The sequence below is a fragment of the Scheffersomyces stipitis genome, chromosome 1 (genome assembly GCF_000209165.1).
Source record: "Scheffersomyces stipitis CBS 6054 chromosome 1, whole genome shotgun sequence".
Taxonomy (NCBI): domain Eukaryota; kingdom Fungi; phylum Ascomycota; class Pichiomycetes; order Serinales; family Debaryomycetaceae; genus Scheffersomyces; species Scheffersomyces stipitis.
The window spans coordinates 2,474,731-2,490,949 of record NC_009068.1 but is presented as its reverse complement, the minus strand read 5'-3'; the positions used below and the strand labels follow the sequence as shown (position 1 = coordinate 2,490,949).

Below are 16,219 nucleotides of genomic sequence, written 5' to 3'. Positions count from 1 at the left end.
CAAACGCAAAAGCCCAAACCAATTGATAATTAATGATAACCGTAATTGCGATTAGGCAGTGTCAGCTTCTTTTCTGGAGGTTACAAACAGCAGGTGGTCTTGGCCCTCTTATCAGCGTCAGCTCCGTTGCTTTTTCTTCCATCATTCATATTCCTATTTGTCTCAGTCCTTCCTACGCACGGCTAGATATTCCGACTACGGGAGAATAGCGAGGCAGTGGTGTCCTGGTCGTGGAGCGGCGTATTAACGGATCCGCCATTCTGTGCTTCATTCGATACAGGTGCGGCTGTCTGCTATACCAAAGCCCAATAGGGGTCTAGACAGAGGGGTACAGTTGGTTGCAGCTTCAGTTCCAGAAGAGACCGTTGCTGCGTGGGGGAGAACAGAATTTACATACAAATGTAGGAATTGGGGAAGCTTACCAGAACAATTGAGAAGGCTCAGATGGAGAAAGGGAGCAAAAATAGGAACAAGCAAGAGAACGATTCCAAGAACAAAAGATGGTAAAAATAGAACGGTTTAACGGAACAGCCAGAGTGAAACAGCCAGAGTGAAACAGAACAAAATGGAGCCCTTTTTTGGAAGCAGCCTGTTCAGATTCCTAAAACCCATGGCGCTATTTAGGGAACTCCGGACCGACTCCGACATTCTCTTCTTCTGTGTCTGACTCCGCGAGCTCTGGCTTGAACTGGGTCAATTTCTCAACCCATAGTCGTAAAGATATCGTATTTAAGCTTAATCCGATCGGACGAGAACGTCTCGTCGTGTTTCCCTGTGGCTCGCCAGTTCTAACTGCCCAATGGTTTTCCATCTTCGGAGTTAGTCTTTGTTCAACATTTTGCAGACCCATTAAGCCTTCATCAGATAAAGAAAAGCTTGCCCAATCTGGCAGTGGCCCACTCCACTCCCGAACCAGTCCCAAACAGGAAGAGTCCGACCTTCTTCCTCCTACATTCCGGGGGCATCCACAGTTTGATTCCCCGGTTCTGCTTAATTGCTCCACCTGCACCAACCGGAATTCTGCAGATCCGGGCCCCGCCACTCACTATAAATTAAACTCGTTTCCCACATTTTGCCACTGTCACCATTTTTTCTGATCCGCCAACCCTATTCTACCCTTAATCTATAGCTATCCGGCCAATTGTTCTTCGGACAAGTAGTGCCGTTCTTTCAATTGTATATTCGACACCTCCACTGCTGTGTTCGTGTCTCCATCCTAAGCTGTCTAGACGTTATAACCGACGCGTTCACCCGTCTAAGCTCCGTCCCAGTCTCTCCATAAATCGTGTCCCAAATATTTGGCACCTGCAAGCATCCCTCCTGCAGATAGATCCACAGTCTCCAGACTTTTTTCTGTAGCCTTCCACAGATAAAAAGAAATTTGTACCAGTATCGTACGCAGGATCCAGAAGTTACCCGCACGCCGTCTTTATTGATTACTAATATCTGTGCTAGAATAGTGAAATATATCACTAGAGCATCTCCAAAAGCAGTTTTTCACACGTCTAGTTACTCGTGTTAGCTACTTTTCGTGTTTCTATTTCAACCAACAATCTTTGTAAACTCACCAGCATGAACGACGTGAAGAGAAATTACGCTGAGGTTCTATCCTCAGAGTCGCCCATGGGGTCTACACCAGACGCACATGACGACAAGAAGTTACATACCAAGCCTGGCAGAAAGCCGATAGAGACAGAGCCGAAGTCCAAGAGAACGGCCCAAAACAGAGCTGCTCAGCGTGCTTATAGAGAACGTAAGGAACGTAAAATGAAGGACTTGGAAGACAAGGTTAAGTCGCTAGAAGACGAAAACATCAAGGCTACAACAGAAGCAGACTTCTTGAAAGCTCAGGTGGATATGTTAAAGAATGAGTTAGCCAGATACAGAGGCCACACAGATTTCTCGGACTTGAATCTACCTACTAAGGTAGGAAATTTGTCGAATCCAAACACATCCAAGTCTGGCAGCTACAATTTCAATTCGGCTTCATCCACAGCATCTTCGGCCAAATCTGCTAATTCTGTACAACACACATCTACATCTTCGTCTTTAAATGATAATTCTCCACGTCAGTTCTCTGTGGACTTTCCATGGTCCAAGGATAACTTGATGAGTCTCAAGAGCGGTACAAACGTAGCCAGCCTGGAGTATAATGCCAACCAGCAGGTTCCAGATTTGGTGAGCGGCTCTTCCTCATCTACTTCGCCTTTAAATGATAACCTCTTGGTTTCGCCAGATTCGTCTGTATCCTCAGCTTCTAATCCAATTAACGTCAACACAAACTTGGACTTCACATCGTCTTTTGACGAGCAGTTGGATCCATTCTGTGTCAAGTTGAATGAAGCATGTGGAACGAAGCAGTGCCCAGTTCCTAAGACTAAGAGAAACGACTCGAGGGTCTCCCAGAGCTCGATACCCAACCAGTTCAGCTCGCCATTCTCTAACTTGGTAACACCAACTCCGCAGAACTTAAACGACATTGACTACTTGAGCGATCCGTTCTTCAACCAAGTGGGAGATCCATTCTCTCTAGACTTGTCCAACAACCAATCAGCATTATCAACCAACACTTCCGTGGATTCCAGCAATAGCATAAACAGCAACAGTACGGCTGTGCCAGTTCGCTCAAATAACACCAGCATAGCCACTCCATCGCATAACAACGAAGATCCATTGTCGTTCCTTAATGACAACAATTTCGATGTGTCGTTGGCTTTTGGTGATCCAAACCCTAGGCATGGTAAAGATGAATTGGACCCTATAGCATTGTTGACTACTGAAGAGTCGATCTATGATCCGTTGAAGGATACTAGCGGAGTGAACGTGAACTTCAACTTCAACGACTTTGTCAAGAGCTCCTTGCCCTCTGAGACAACCCCCAAGGAAAGAAACTATACTTTGACTGAACCTTCTATCAATGAAGAGGTTGCTGAAGATGACGATGATGATGCTGTGGTGCCGGCTCCTGAACAAACTATTAGATGCAGTGAAATTTGGGACAGAATCACTGCTCATCCAAAGTATACTGAGATTGATATTGATGGTTTGTGTAACGAATTGAAGAGTAAGGCTAAATGCTCCGAAAAAGGCGTGGTGATTAATGCTGCCGACGTGAATCAATTGTTGGAACAAAGCGCGATGAAGAGGCGTTGAACAGTATATGTTAATTATTAATGCCAATTCGACACGTTTAATGAGATTTTTTCAGTTCGGACCTAAGTGATATGTCATGTACCATATTTTCAGACTTTTTGTCGCAGCTTGATTTTTAGTTCATGTTCGATAGCAGTGCTAGTAGACTTTTTTCATGGCACTTAATTTATTCATATCCATATATATGGTATTTACCTAGAGTTATAAAAATATAAAAACATCAACTGAGACGTATATTAGTAATAGCTAGGATTCTTCCATACTTATGTCGTATTCTACTTCATCTTCTTCGTCTAGCATAGCATCAATTTCTTCTAGGGATTTATTCAATCCGTCTTTCTTAGTCTGATCTTCATCGTCTTGGTCTTCATTTTCATCTTCACTTTTGACTTCAGTGGTGTCTGCTTTTTCATGGTCGGCATCTTCTCCATCGTTAACGTCATCCTTTACACTCGCATCTGCTTCTTCTTCTTTGACTAAAGACTTCTCTGTTTCATAATCATTTTCGTCAAGTTCAACCAAAATTGAGTTCGACCTGCTTCTGCCGGTTTTCTCTTCTTCTTTCTTTTCTCTTTCAACGGCTTTCTCGAATAAATCTTGTACAAAATGCTGGAAAGAGTCAAAATTTCTGGTGTTCAACTTATCTAGAGCATATTCAGGATCGTTTGCTTTTGTTTCAAAACATTGTCTTGTGCCTTCTACAGCATCCAACAATCCCTGTAATACTTTGCTTTCCAACTCCTCAGTAAGGTAGAGTTTGTTCAAATTGTTGATGATAGCACGTTTGACCAGTCTAGGAGTATCTTGTTCCACAGCTTGTAACATATAGACTGATTGCCAAACGTGAGAAGTTTGTTTTTTGATATCGAACTGAGTTAAATTAACCAAGTTGTTGGGATCACACCAGTGGATAAGCTGTTGGACCACATTCAGTGGGAGAAGTCTGCTTTGGTGCTTAACAAATTCACTTTGGTCGTTAAACATCCTGTAAATACAATCTCCACTCACTGTAGCCAAACGCAACTGGTGTTGAGGATGACTGAATGAATACACGGGAATACAGAAAGCCAATATCTGACGCAATTCATCGTTGTTCACAGTCAAAGGATGGAAGTAACTGAGGATAATAGCCTCAAATAGCTGCTTTTCACTTTCGTATTCTGAGGATTCTTCTGAACCATCTGGAGATTGTGTACTATTGAAGATGTCAGCCAAGAAAAGTTTGCACAACCCTTCCGCTACAATACATTGTAGTTTGGGCATCTTGAAAGAAGTGAGCGACTTGTAAAACAATCTAGCGTACATGAACCAGTTGCTAGGTGCTATAATGGAAGCCCCGTACTTGGAGAGAATATCGACAATGGCTTTCATTCCAATTATCCTCACTTCTTCTCCTGACAGTCTCATTTCGTAGTAAAAAGTTTCGATAGCATCCTTAGCTGTGTTTTTATCGATAAGAGAGAACAATCCCAAACACGTCAAACCGAGTAAATGTAACTTGTGCTTTTCCTTGCAATTGATAGCATAGTTGACCAATCCAGAATAGATCGAACCAAGCGAGACATGATTGTCTGATGGCTCTTCGACTAATTCTAAAGCATGCTGAGTGACTATTAAACATCTAATTACGATATCATCTGGTGGTAAACGAGGTTGGACTTTACGTTTCTTTGACTTGGAGTTATCGTCGTCCTCGTCTTCATCCTCATCTTCATCTTCATCGTCATCCTCTGCAAACCCAGATATGGCAGAGTGGAATTCTTCTTCTGTTTCGAACGAATCCCTGATATCGGTGATGATTTCCGCAGACATGGAAATGAAATCCTTCTCGTTTATAGAAATCTTTCTCAACACCTTCAAAGCCACAGATACAAGTTTATCAGTTAGTCTGTCTTCGGTAAGCGACTTACGGATTATCTGTAGCATCTTACGACGTCCGATCTCATCACTAAAATCGAATTCTTTAGCAACTTCTAATAATTGCTCAATAATGAACTCTAAGTCTGTCAAATCGTTTTCGTAGAATTCGTCCTTTTCCTTAAACCCTTCGTTAAGCTCATTAGTCTCTTCTACCAATTGCAAATAGCGAGCATGAAGTTGTTTGTGCTTAACTTCGCAATCGTAAACAGCCTCTTTCAATTGGTCGTGTTCTTCCTTCCAAGACACTAACGAGTCATTTATTTCTTGTGTCTTTTCCTTCAATTGATCCCTGTCAAGTTGAACAATATCTTCCAAGATATGACGTGCTGTCTCGTCTTCTGCCAAGTCTTCGTAGCTCTCATCTCCACTGTCAAGCTTAATCATCCTTTTTCTGATTAAGAGTAGGGCTTGTTCGTAGTAATCTACATTCTCCTCGATTGAGTTCAAGTTTTTCGTATTCATCTCTGCTTCGAGGTTTACTCTTATTATCTGGTTTTCAACGACAAAATGCTCGTCGTACTTAGCTTCCAACTTCTCCTTCTGTAAATCGTATGCATTGGTGGTAGCATTGTCCATGTAGAAATTGTTAACTCTCACACGTAGATACTTTTCAAGAATATTTGCTAACTCGATAGATTCCGGGAAGTTGGCGTCAATAAGGTCATAGAGATTGTTTTCGTTACAGTGCTCATAAAATGTGCGCAAGAGAAATGCCTTGTTGACATCTAATTCCTTCCAATAGGAATCATCAATTACTATTTTCGCCAATTCGTCTGGCTGAGCCTGGAAGAACTTGAATACAGCAGTAGCAGCTATATCGCTTTCAGTCACCCTCAATTGTGAAATCAAGTTAAGCAACTCTTTACCTTCTGCTTCAAACCAGTAGGTACTTAACATCTTTACTGCAGCAGCTTGAACAGAGCCATCTCGATCGTTGAGACCCCATCTCAAGAGGAAGTCACGCAACTCAAAGTCAAGCTTTCCGATATTTCCGATTTCGCGCACTATTCTGGAATAGACAAGTCTCCTGTTGATCATATTGGTGTCACTTGCACGCTCTATTATTGCACCAATCGTGTTTTGATCCTTGGAAAGGTTCAAAAGAGCAGCTCTTCTCACCTCGGCATTCTCATCGGTTACAAGAGAGTTCATAAGCAGGTCCCTAACATTTTCTGATCCGATTCTGGTGTTGGAAGTATACTCAAACCCATCCAAGTTGAAGTCTTGAAACTTTGAGATTGCCACTATGGCCTGGATTCGTACAATAGGTTCCTTGTCATTCAATCTCTTCATAAGGGAGGTATATAATGCTTCAAACGAATCTCTGTTGATTTCTCCGATGTGGTGAACCAAATACGCTAACAATTGAACAACTCTGTATCGCACGCTCTTGTCCCTGGCTTCTATGCCTCTCAATAAGTGATGGATAAGATACTGGATAAACAACGTCGAGTAAGTGTCTTCTTCGTCTGGGTTATCTTCGTCTTCTGCATTGTCATCGGCATTCTCATCAACGTTCTCATCTAGTTGTGATTTCTTCTTTTCTTCTTCTTTCCTTAATATATCATCATTTGTCAAACTAAATACAAAAGCTGAACAAAACTTGGCGATTCGATCCGCCGCCTTCTCGCCTTTCTTCAACGGAAGGATCTTATTGATCAACTTGGTGAAGTATAAAGCAAAAAACTCTTCTTGGTTCAACTCTATCGATCTGTCAAAAATGTTCTTAAGTACTACTACTAGCTTCCGATGCCCAGATAGACTCAATTGTGCATCCTGGAACACATGAGACATGGCACCGCGGAGCTCTTCCGCTGTTGATATCCGTTTGATGGACTCGAGAGTTGGTCTAGAGCTCATATTTTGGCATGTATTATGAATGAAGCAAATATCTATAGTAATTGAAAAGAAGTAGTTCGAAAATTACCTAAAGTGAATTCTCATTAGTTTAATTGTTTTTGTTTACTGAATCGGAATGCTAAAATGGAGTCGTGTTGTACTGTATATAATTGTCAGTGCTGAATGAACTTATTGCTGAGAGTCAGCTTTATGTTCCTATTCTACTTCACTAGGGTACAACAACAGAATATTACAGGGTATGTAGAAAAATAAAGTAGTATTTAACCATCAACACGTCCTAATACGTTTTAAAAAAGAGATATTTGTTTTATGGGCAAAAAATGAGCGGTACGGGAATCGAACCCGTGTCACCTGCTTGGAAGGCAAATATGTTAACCACTACACCAACCGCCCAGTTAGCTGTTATTTCACCTCTCAATTTACAACATGAAATTCCAATTACGGCGCTACCATACTAAAAAATATTTTAGGTAATATCATTCGGAGGTCCTTTATCTCTAGTTTATAGCTGTTTATATGGGTTAGTATGTTCAATGTATGCAACTACGTTAAAAAAACTGAGGTTTTTATCCTAGGATTTCCTCCACCATTCGGTATGGATTAGAGGATGATTTATATACTCTGTAGTAGATAGGTTGGACTTTAGTAGTAATACATGCTATTTCGTTGAAAAAATTGTCTTTATCTTGCTTCAAACGCTATTATTGGAGAATTTCAGTCAATTGATATGTTAATCTAGTAAGACAGACTACAATTGAGTACCTAAATACAATTCTCGTCCGCAAATATTCTTGTTTTGCTTTCTTTTGAAATGAAGAGAATTACAGTGCGATTTGTTTCTTACCGCGATATGACAAAGATCGAGACAAAATGGCTGGACTCTGTTCATGTCAGAACTGGAGAACTGGAAAACTGGAGAGCTTGAATGTTCGATTATTTTAATTGTACTTCAGAAAATCAAGTATTATTGCATGAATTCTAGAGTTCTCATACGCTCTTATTTTGCTAATATTGAAAAAAACTTGCCAAAATGAGACATAGTGTTTCTCCAGCACGAACATTACTACCCATGCTATGCCTTCTATACGAGACTGCCCCAGACTTTCAAGGAGTCTAGAAAAGGGGTTCTCCAGATTATCACCTATACAATTGCCTCTACGTAATGGTAAACGAGGAAACGAGAAAAATTATTCAATCGTAAAGAATGTCACATTAGAAAAGAAACCAAAAATCACATGCAAGCCCATCGTATCTTGGAAATATGCGACAGCTACATGTCAGGGCTGCATCAAGTGTTTCCCCATGGATCTGTTTTATCGTTAAGAATGTTAAATAGAATCTCGACAATCTATTTACAAGTGGAGTGTATACTGGCCCAAAATTCCGAATGTGGACCGAGCTGCTTCATATAAAATACCAGATGCACTCAGAGAGCTACACACAGGAAAATATGTATACGCTCGTATAGCCTACATAAAGAGAGAGAGAATGAATGAAGAGACAAAGAGTGTATGAGTACAACATACAGAGTGTGTGGAAGAGAGAGCTAAACGACGTCAAACGACAAACGACGGGAACGACGAAATAAACGCGCGAAACGTACAAAAAAAAAAATAGCCTGGACACCAAAAGTCTAAACACTGTTGGCATATATAAGTGAAAAATTCTGTACTTTTCACAGAAGCATTTTTCATATCTTTTTCTGAACATATCCATTTCATTTTCTTCAACACTCCCCATACGAAAACGATTCAACTCAACATGCCTGACAAGATCGAATTAGCAGAAAAGAACTTTGCCAGAGACGCCAAGTTCACCGAAGCTCTTCACGGCAAGAGCTACGATAAGACCGGTTTGTTTGCCTTGACCTCAAAGGCCAAGGACGCTTCCCAGGTTGCCGCTGAAGGCTACTTCAAGCACTGGAACGGTTCCGTCGAAGAAAAAGACGAAAAGAGCAGATTGACTGACTACTCGCAGTTGACCCATCACTACTACAACTTGGTGACTGACTTCTACGAATACGGTTGGGGCTCTTCTTTCCACTTCTCGAGATACTACCGTGGAGAAGCCTTTAGACAAGCCACCGCTAGACATGAACACTTCTTAGCTCACAAGATGAACATCAACGAAAACATGAAGGTTTTGGATGTCGGTTGTGGTGTTGGTGGTCCAGGTAGAGAAATCACCCGTTTCACTGACTGTGAAATTGTTGGTTTAAACAACAACGATTACCAGATCGAAAGAGCCAACCACTATGCCAAGAAGTACAACTTAGACCACAAGTTGTCCTACGTCAAGGGTGACTTCATGCAAATGGACTTTGAGCCAGAGACCTTTGATGCCGTATATGCCATCGAAGCCACTGTGCACGCCCCAGTGTTAGAAGGTGTGTACTCGGAAATCTACAAGGTTTTGAAGCCCGGTGGAACTTTTGGTGTTTACGAATGGGTCATGACCGACAAATATGACGAAAGCAACGAAGAACACCGTAAGATTGCCTACGGTATCGAAGTCGGTGACGGTATCCCCAAGATGTACAAGAGAGAAGTTGCTGAGCAAGCTCTCAAAAACGTTGGTTTCGAGATCGAATACGAATCCGACTTGGCTGACAGAAAGGACGAAATCCCATGGTACTACCCATTGAGTGGTGAGATGAAGTACTGCCAAACTTTTGGTGACTACTTCACAGTCTTCCGTACCTCTAAGGTCGGTAGATACATCACTACTGAACTTGTTGGTGCCATGGAAAAGATCGGTCTTGCTCCAAAGGGCTCTAAGCAGGTTACCCATGCCTTAGAAGACGCTGCAGTCAACTTGGTTGAAGGTGGACGTCAAAAGTTGTTTACCCCAATGATGTTGTATGTTGTCAGAAAGCCATTGGATAAGAAAAACTAGAATGGGTTTCCATTTGTCTCATTTCTTCAATTCTTACTTATTTATTCCTTCATGCATATTCTGCGAGCTGTGATGCTAATAGATTCAATTAATACATGGTTATAAAATTTTCAAAGACGTAGTTATTATGTTTGTGAATGTTCGAGATTAGTTTCGTATCGATCGGAATATGGCTGCGAAAAATTCTACTTGAAGATTGCGATAACTCAGAAGAAAGAAATTACAAGAAATTTTTACAGAATAGTATGTTGAAACAATTCATGTCTATTCTCCGGTTATTGAACTGAACTGTTCGACATGACCTTTGTAGCATGAAGTAGCTACATACAAGTCTATAATACAATCACTCTCATATATACTTATGATGCTCATAGCCATATTCAACTCTTCAATAGACTCAACCTACAATCCTCATTTGTGAGAACTCAGAATTCCCAACTAACCGCATAGCCAAGTTTGCAACCATTGACTGTGGTGCAACCAGTATGCAATCAAATTTCCATACACTCCTCCACTGCCTGGCCCCGTGCTTGAAACAGGCTCAAGATGTCTTCTGCTGACAATGGCTATGTCTGCAGGAGAAGTCATGTTCAATTTCAGTTCATCCCTAATGGACCTGAGCTGGGTAAATTCCATTATATATAGTGGTATCTTGTGAAGTTGGAATAGTCGCCAGAATTGACAAGAGCTTTTGTTGGTATCGATTGCGCAAATTGAGATTTAATCTTTCCCATTTAACATTCAATTGCTACTGAGGCATCGCAGCTCCACGTAGACTTGAGTTTTTCAGCCATTCCATAGTACAACTATCCAATTGAACTGTATCATTCCACACCTGTTCACGGATACACTAGACTGATACTAATAGACACTTACCTGACTAATATCGTGAGATTAATTTTCATAATCCATATCCTCTTCTAATATTGAATTGCTATGTCGCTCTCCAACCCTAACCTTGAAGGGTATAACGTTGTGCGCAACTTTTGGCTCTTGTACTACAACAGGAATAAGGGCACTTTTGTAGCACCCAAGAAATGTAGCGGATGCTACAATGAGGACAGATTTGTGGTTTGGGCTGTTGCTGTTGCTGTTCAGGCAGTAGTCGATGGTGCCCGAATCTATCCAGAATTGCGTCCCTTGATTGCGCCTGGCATAGATATCTTCAAGAAATATAAGAATCCTCACCTCAGAGGATATTCTGCTGCTGAAAATGGTGGAAATGACAAGGACATCTACTATGATGATGATGCCCAAGTAGCCAGTGCCATGCTTACTGCGTATGAGGTTACTGGTGAAAAGCGTTACTTGGACCTCGGTAGGGAATTAGTGCGTTTCCTCATGGGAGGATGGAACACCAATCCCAATGCTAAGACCAAGGGTGGCATGTGCTGGCACATCACTAACCACTACTTAAACGCTTGTACTACCGCTGAAACCGCTAAAGCCTGTTTGCAGATTCTGAGATTCATTCCCAACGAAGCAAAGATCTACATCGATTTCGCAGCCAAATGTATCGATTGGCAGATCAGAGTCTTGCAAGACCCATCGGACAAGTTGATTAAGGATGGTGTCCAGGACACTTCTACAGACTTTAACGATACGAAGTGGACATATAACGTAGGTACTACGTTATCTGCTGCCGCTCACTTGTACCATATCACCAAGGATCCTAAGTGGAAGCAGATAGCTGATGACTTGGCTGCTGCTGGGATTAACAGAGGTGTTTTCTTCTATGACCGTGACTACGACGACGCTCACAGATACTGGAGAGATGCATCCTACTTTGTCCAGTTGCTTATAGAGGGATTGGCAGACTACTTGTTGTACGTGGGGAACGAAGCTCCAGAGGGCTTGCCAGAAAAAATCCAGGAAGAAGTCAGAAGACACTTGGTTATGTTCTACGAATACATGAGAGACCCAAGAGACGGCTTATATATCCAAAGTTTTGAACCCCACAGAACATACAAGGAAGTCTACGACTCCAAATACGTCAAGGAGTTTGGTGGCCACAAAGGTTGGGGGTTGAAGGACGAAGACAAGTCAGGAGACGAACCTATGAAGTGTTTGATGGGTGGAGGTGCTGCTGCGAGAGTGTTTTTCCAGGGTGCCAGAGTTGTTCCCGAGGTCAAGTATTAGCCGCAGAAAAGTTCTGATATTTTGATGTTTCTACTTGTTTAGTTTTTCTATTATTGTACATGCACTTTTTCATCTATATAGCTTTCCTATATAGCAATGAATGCTAAATTTACAGAGTTTATGAATGCACTTATCCTATCTCTAAGATATATTGTAAGAATTCTCGAAGTCTCAGATTCTCAATTTTGGAAGGCTGAAGGCTGTAGTTGTAGGCAATGCGAACTGAGGTCTTTCAATTACTACGATTTCCTCCTCTCCAAAGTCTTCAACCTTCATGATAGGTCTATATTTGGTAGTCAACCAGAATGGTTTCTTTGATTCGTCAGAGTTCCCATTGGATTCGGTATCTTGTATCTGTTGTCTCATTCTATCAATATGACTCTGCTTCAATGAAAGTCCCAAGATATCGGCATTGGTCTGGTCTACGATATCAAGATCTCCATCTACTTCAGTTTCACCAACATCTTCATTGATGGTCAACCCATCTCTATTTCTCTTTTTGGAATTAGAGGTGTTTTTGTACACTTTGTTAATCGGTATGTTAACCGACAAGTCAAAGAATGATAACCAGGTAGACCCATAGATCCATACTCTACTGCCCTTGGTGAATACACCCTGAGGCTTGTCGTCAAGGTTCAAGAACTGATGAGGCAAGAACTCACTGTTTCTCTTAGACCATGGTGTCAACAAGTTGTTTGTATTAGTGCTATTCTTTGTAGCAACCAAGAACTCATAAAGTTTATTGTCTTCTGTTAACACAACGATTTTGTCGTTACTAGAAAAGTGAAGTAAATGTGGGTATGACGACAACTTTGTGACCAAGTAAGCGTCTTCCTCTGTGTTTAAAGGGTAGGCTTCAATAGATCCGTTGAATCTTGAGACTATCAACTTTTCTTTATTAGGTGAAACTTCCCAGTTGTTGATACAACCAGAGTATTGTAGTCTACCTTTCTTAGATTCCAAGATCTCAATCTCGTCGTCCAAAGTAATGGTGTTATCCTCAGTATTGATAACGAACTTGTAGATTTCTTCACCTGGAGTCAAGATCAAGAACTTCTCTTCACCAAAGAATTTGACGGACTTGGCTCCTTCAATTAAAGAGTCAAAGTCTTCATCTCTGAACTTTGTTATTTTCAACTTTCCTACATCCTCAGTTAACCTGAAAGCCTTTACAGAATTCAAAGTAGATACTATGAGTAAGTCAGCTCTGCTGTTGATGTCAATGCTGGTGATGTTGTCATCATCAGACAACTTTATGACAGAAACAAGCTTGTGTCTGGTGCTATCTTGGACCTTCCATAACTTGATAGACTGGTCCTGCCATAATGCAATGAGTTTATGCGCCATATTTACAACTACATTTGGCTTCTGTTGGTTTATTAAAAGTTTCTTGTACTTTCCGTCCTGGAAATGCTGAACAGATTGGATCACAATTGACCTTTCCACGCCACCGCTGATCAAAAAGTTGTAAGCCTTGCTCTCAAATATCGACATCGATCTGATATCGTTGGAATGCAATAGTCTATTAGAATTATGAACCCACTTAGAAGTCGAAGACTTCGTGGTGATCAAGTTGAACTGGTGGATCTTTCTGTCTACACCAGCAGAAAAGATCTTTTCCTCACTGGCATCGCTGACTATGGACAAAACATCAGCATCGTGTACTTTGAAACTCTGCAACAACGAAAAATGTTCTAAATCCCAAAATTTCACAGATCCAGTAGAATCTCCACTGACTATCTGTTTCTTGTTGGGTAAGATAGAAATCGCCCATACCAAAGTGCTTTCGGTCTTGGACTTGTCTACTCTCATCGTGGCTAATATTCTTCCCTTAGTTTCCCCATTGGCACTCCATTCTCTTATTCTTCCGTCGGCACAGCCCCCGACGAGTATCTCATCATTGTACCACTTTATGCTCAACACTCTGGCATCTTGTCTCTGGCAGATCATGTCGTGCTCCAATGATCCAAGACCTCCGGATATATCTACAATTACGACGGAACCATCATCACAGCCTACAGCCAACTTATTCTCTGACGCGTTAATAGCCATAGACCAAATTATACCAGCATTACAGTCATAGTTGGTCACAGGCTTGCCAGTAGATAAGTCCCATTCAGTGATATAAGTAGATCCTCCAATGGAAAAAAGTCGAGCAGGCTCTTCTGAATCACCCGCAGCCCAACAGAGTCCTTCTACTGTCCTTCCACGGGCTCCAGATAACGTCAATTCGTGGGTCCAGTTGTATTTAGGATTCCAGATTTCAATGTCACCATTGCTTCTACCAACAGCCAATCTCAAATCATTGGTAGCTTGTTTAGCCAACGACGAACGATGCGAAAAGGCTGTTGCTGTGACGGTGTGCGGAGTGTAGTCCACAAAACGACAGCGATGTATATCCATTCTGAAATCTATGGAGTATGAACAAATATATGGGATAGATAGAGTATTATGGGTATAATTTATTCATGCTATATAAATCTTCTCATCTCGAAATTTTTCAGATATCACGTGACTTTAAAAATAAAATTGCAGCCATTTAAAGCGTAGAGATTTTGACTATGATACAGACTTTAATTGAATATGAGACTCCAATGTTGGTCCTTGTTCGTACTAATTACATTTTGTCATTATGTATTTGCTCGTTGCTCTCTTACAACGTCCTTTCTTGATATTAGAGTCACCACGTACACAAGATAAGTCATACACATTATCTATTCATTAAAAACCTAGACGAATCCTACAAAGCTATTAATAAAGCTCAACAATCTAATAAACCATTTGTTCTCGTCGGTGTTGATGACCATCTTGATAATCAACTCCTTCTTTTGCTTTGATGAAGTGCCACCAAGTGGCTGTTTTACCACCGTTCTGTCAACGAGAACGTTCTTCTTGACACACCATACAATGAACAAGATGGTAATCAAGCTGATGGAGAAATTCTTGAGGAAGGTCACACAGTGCTTGCCTACAATCTTCAAGATGTGGTAGACTCTACGCTTCAAGAGTTGTACTTCGTCAAGCTGTTCTTCCTCTTCGATAGGCTCATTCTCTTTGTGGTTATATCTCAGGTACTCGCGCCTGCTGTTCACGAACTCCCTGGTCAATTTGTTGATCACTTGGTTCACCTCACCCTGCCAATTTTTGAACTCCTGGATGGTTCCGGCCGGGATGTTGTTAACAGATGTGTTGCCAGGCAATGAATGAACCAGCTGTGGCTTGACTCTGGGATCTACCATGGGCAATGAATACAAAGAAGCCGTGCCTACACCAGCGATTCCAGTGTTGACATTCGTATCATGATCCTGTGGTTGTGCTTGTTGTTGTAGTCTTTGCTGTTGGACATAGTCATTGATGGAGAACATGGTGCTTCTCCTTGAGTGCAGGTATATCTTTTGCAAGTTGTTGCGGTACTGCTGGTTGGGCACAATGCTGGGTGTCACATTTGAATAGCGGTCTGATTGAGCAGCCTGGCTAAACAGTGGTGACCGTGAAGGTAAGGGAATGTTATGGTCATGCTCGTCTTCACTTTCGTAATGGATATCTTTAATTTGGTCCCATAAGTATTCCAACTCACTCAACAACTCACGTGCCTCCAAAGTCCCACTGGCATACACCTTCATAGTCTCAATGAGATAAGAGATGTATCTCCGCTTGGCTTCAGTTTTGGATAAGCACTGTTCACGTTTCCAAGCATCCCATTTTTTCTTTGCACCCTCGTCTTCAGGTGTGAATCCAACAGGTCTAGGCATGATACCATCAACATCTCCCTCCGTAGCCTGTTTGTAGAGACCATAGAGTTTGATTCTGTTTTCGGCAGGCGGACGTGGTAACGAGCCGTAGTTGGACCGGGTGGATAATGCTCTGATGGTAGTGATGGCCTTGACAAAAACACGGTCTGTAAATGTTAGTATGCTATGAATGCATGAACCAGATCTACATTAAGTAGAATAGATAGTTCGTAGTGCCTAGGCAGTATATCGATATGAAATAGAATACTGTCCACATATATAGTCATTGATACGTACCAACTGAATCAGACATCGTTGTATATAAGTGGTTTTATGGGCGTACTTAGATAGTGAATATAATTGCTATTGTGTAGTTGGACTATTGATCTGACTTGATGGCTCGTGTAAGTAGACGAGCTGAGTTACACAAGTCAGAAACACCAATTGACTTATCGACTACCTCAAACAAGTACCACTCGTTATATAGAATGTCTAGAGTACACCGGTAGGAAGAAGAAGGG

The 16,219-nt window shown here is 41.5% G+C and overlaps 6 protein-coding genes across 6 annotated transcripts; 3 read left to right on the top strand and 3 right to left on the bottom strand. All coding sequences in view use genetic code 12, as the record gives it.

The window, feature by feature from the left end:
* Positions 1-1,116: 1,116 nt before the first annotated feature.
* Positions 1,117-3,380, top strand: CAP1 (basic-leucine zipper transcription factor). Its single transcript, XM_001387012.1, has 3 exons — positions 1,117-2,537; positions 2,601-2,605; positions 2,645-3,380. Exons 1-3 carry the CDS (start codon positions 1,573-1,575, stop codon positions 3,151-3,153), a joined length of 1,479 nt encoding a protein of 492 aa, XP_001387049.2. The 5' UTR covers positions 1,117-1,572; the 3' UTR covers positions 3,154-3,380.
* A 19-nt stretch (positions 3,381-3,399) lies between these two features.
* Positions 3,400-6,933, bottom strand: PICST_39795 (condensin complex subunit 3; the record flags this gene model as incomplete). The annotated part of the gene is made up of 2 exons (XM_001386774.1): positions 3,400-5,307; positions 5,578-6,933. The coding sequence occupies 2 exons, from the start codon at positions 6,931-6,933 to the stop codon at positions 3,400-3,402; spliced, it is 3,264 nt and encodes a 1,087-aa protein (XP_001386811.2).
* Positions 6,934-8,661: 1,728 nt separating this feature from the next.
* PICST_80971 (ergosterol biosynthesis) lies at positions 8,662-9,939 on the top strand. The gene has a single exon (XM_001387011.1). It carries the CDS (start codon positions 8,695-8,697, stop codon positions 9,826-9,828), a length of 1,134 nt encoding a protein of 377 aa, XP_001387048.1. The 5' UTR covers positions 8,662-8,694; the 3' UTR covers positions 9,829-9,939.
* Positions 9,940-10,764: 825 nt separating this feature from the next.
* On the top strand, positions 10,765-11,967 carry PICST_39360 (GPI-anchored protein with cell wall role; the record flags this gene model as incomplete). Its single annotated transcript, XM_001387010.1, has 1 exon — positions 10,765-11,967. One exon carries the CDS (start codon positions 10,765-10,767, stop codon positions 11,965-11,967), a length of 1,203 nt encoding a protein of 400 aa, XP_001387047.2.
* A 47-nt stretch (positions 11,968-12,014) lies between these two features.
* On the bottom strand, positions 12,015-14,370 carry PICST_69662 (predicted protein; the record flags this gene model as incomplete). The annotated part of the gene is made up of 1 exon (XM_001386773.1): positions 12,015-14,370. The coding sequence occupies one exon, from the start codon at positions 14,368-14,370 to the stop codon at positions 12,139-12,141; it is 2,232 nt and encodes a 743-aa protein (XP_001386810.1). The 3' UTR covers positions 12,015-12,138.
* A 326-nt stretch (positions 14,371-14,696) lies between these two features.
* Positions 14,697-16,011, bottom strand: PICST_34529 (acyl-coA-binding protein; the record flags this gene model as incomplete). Its single annotated transcript, XM_001386772.1, has 2 exons — positions 14,697-15,865; positions 15,996-16,011. The coding sequence occupies 2 exons, from the start codon at positions 16,009-16,011 to the stop codon at positions 14,697-14,699; spliced, it is 1,185 nt and encodes a 394-aa protein (XP_001386809.2).
* Between the last annotated feature and the right edge of the window lie 208 nt (positions 16,012-16,219).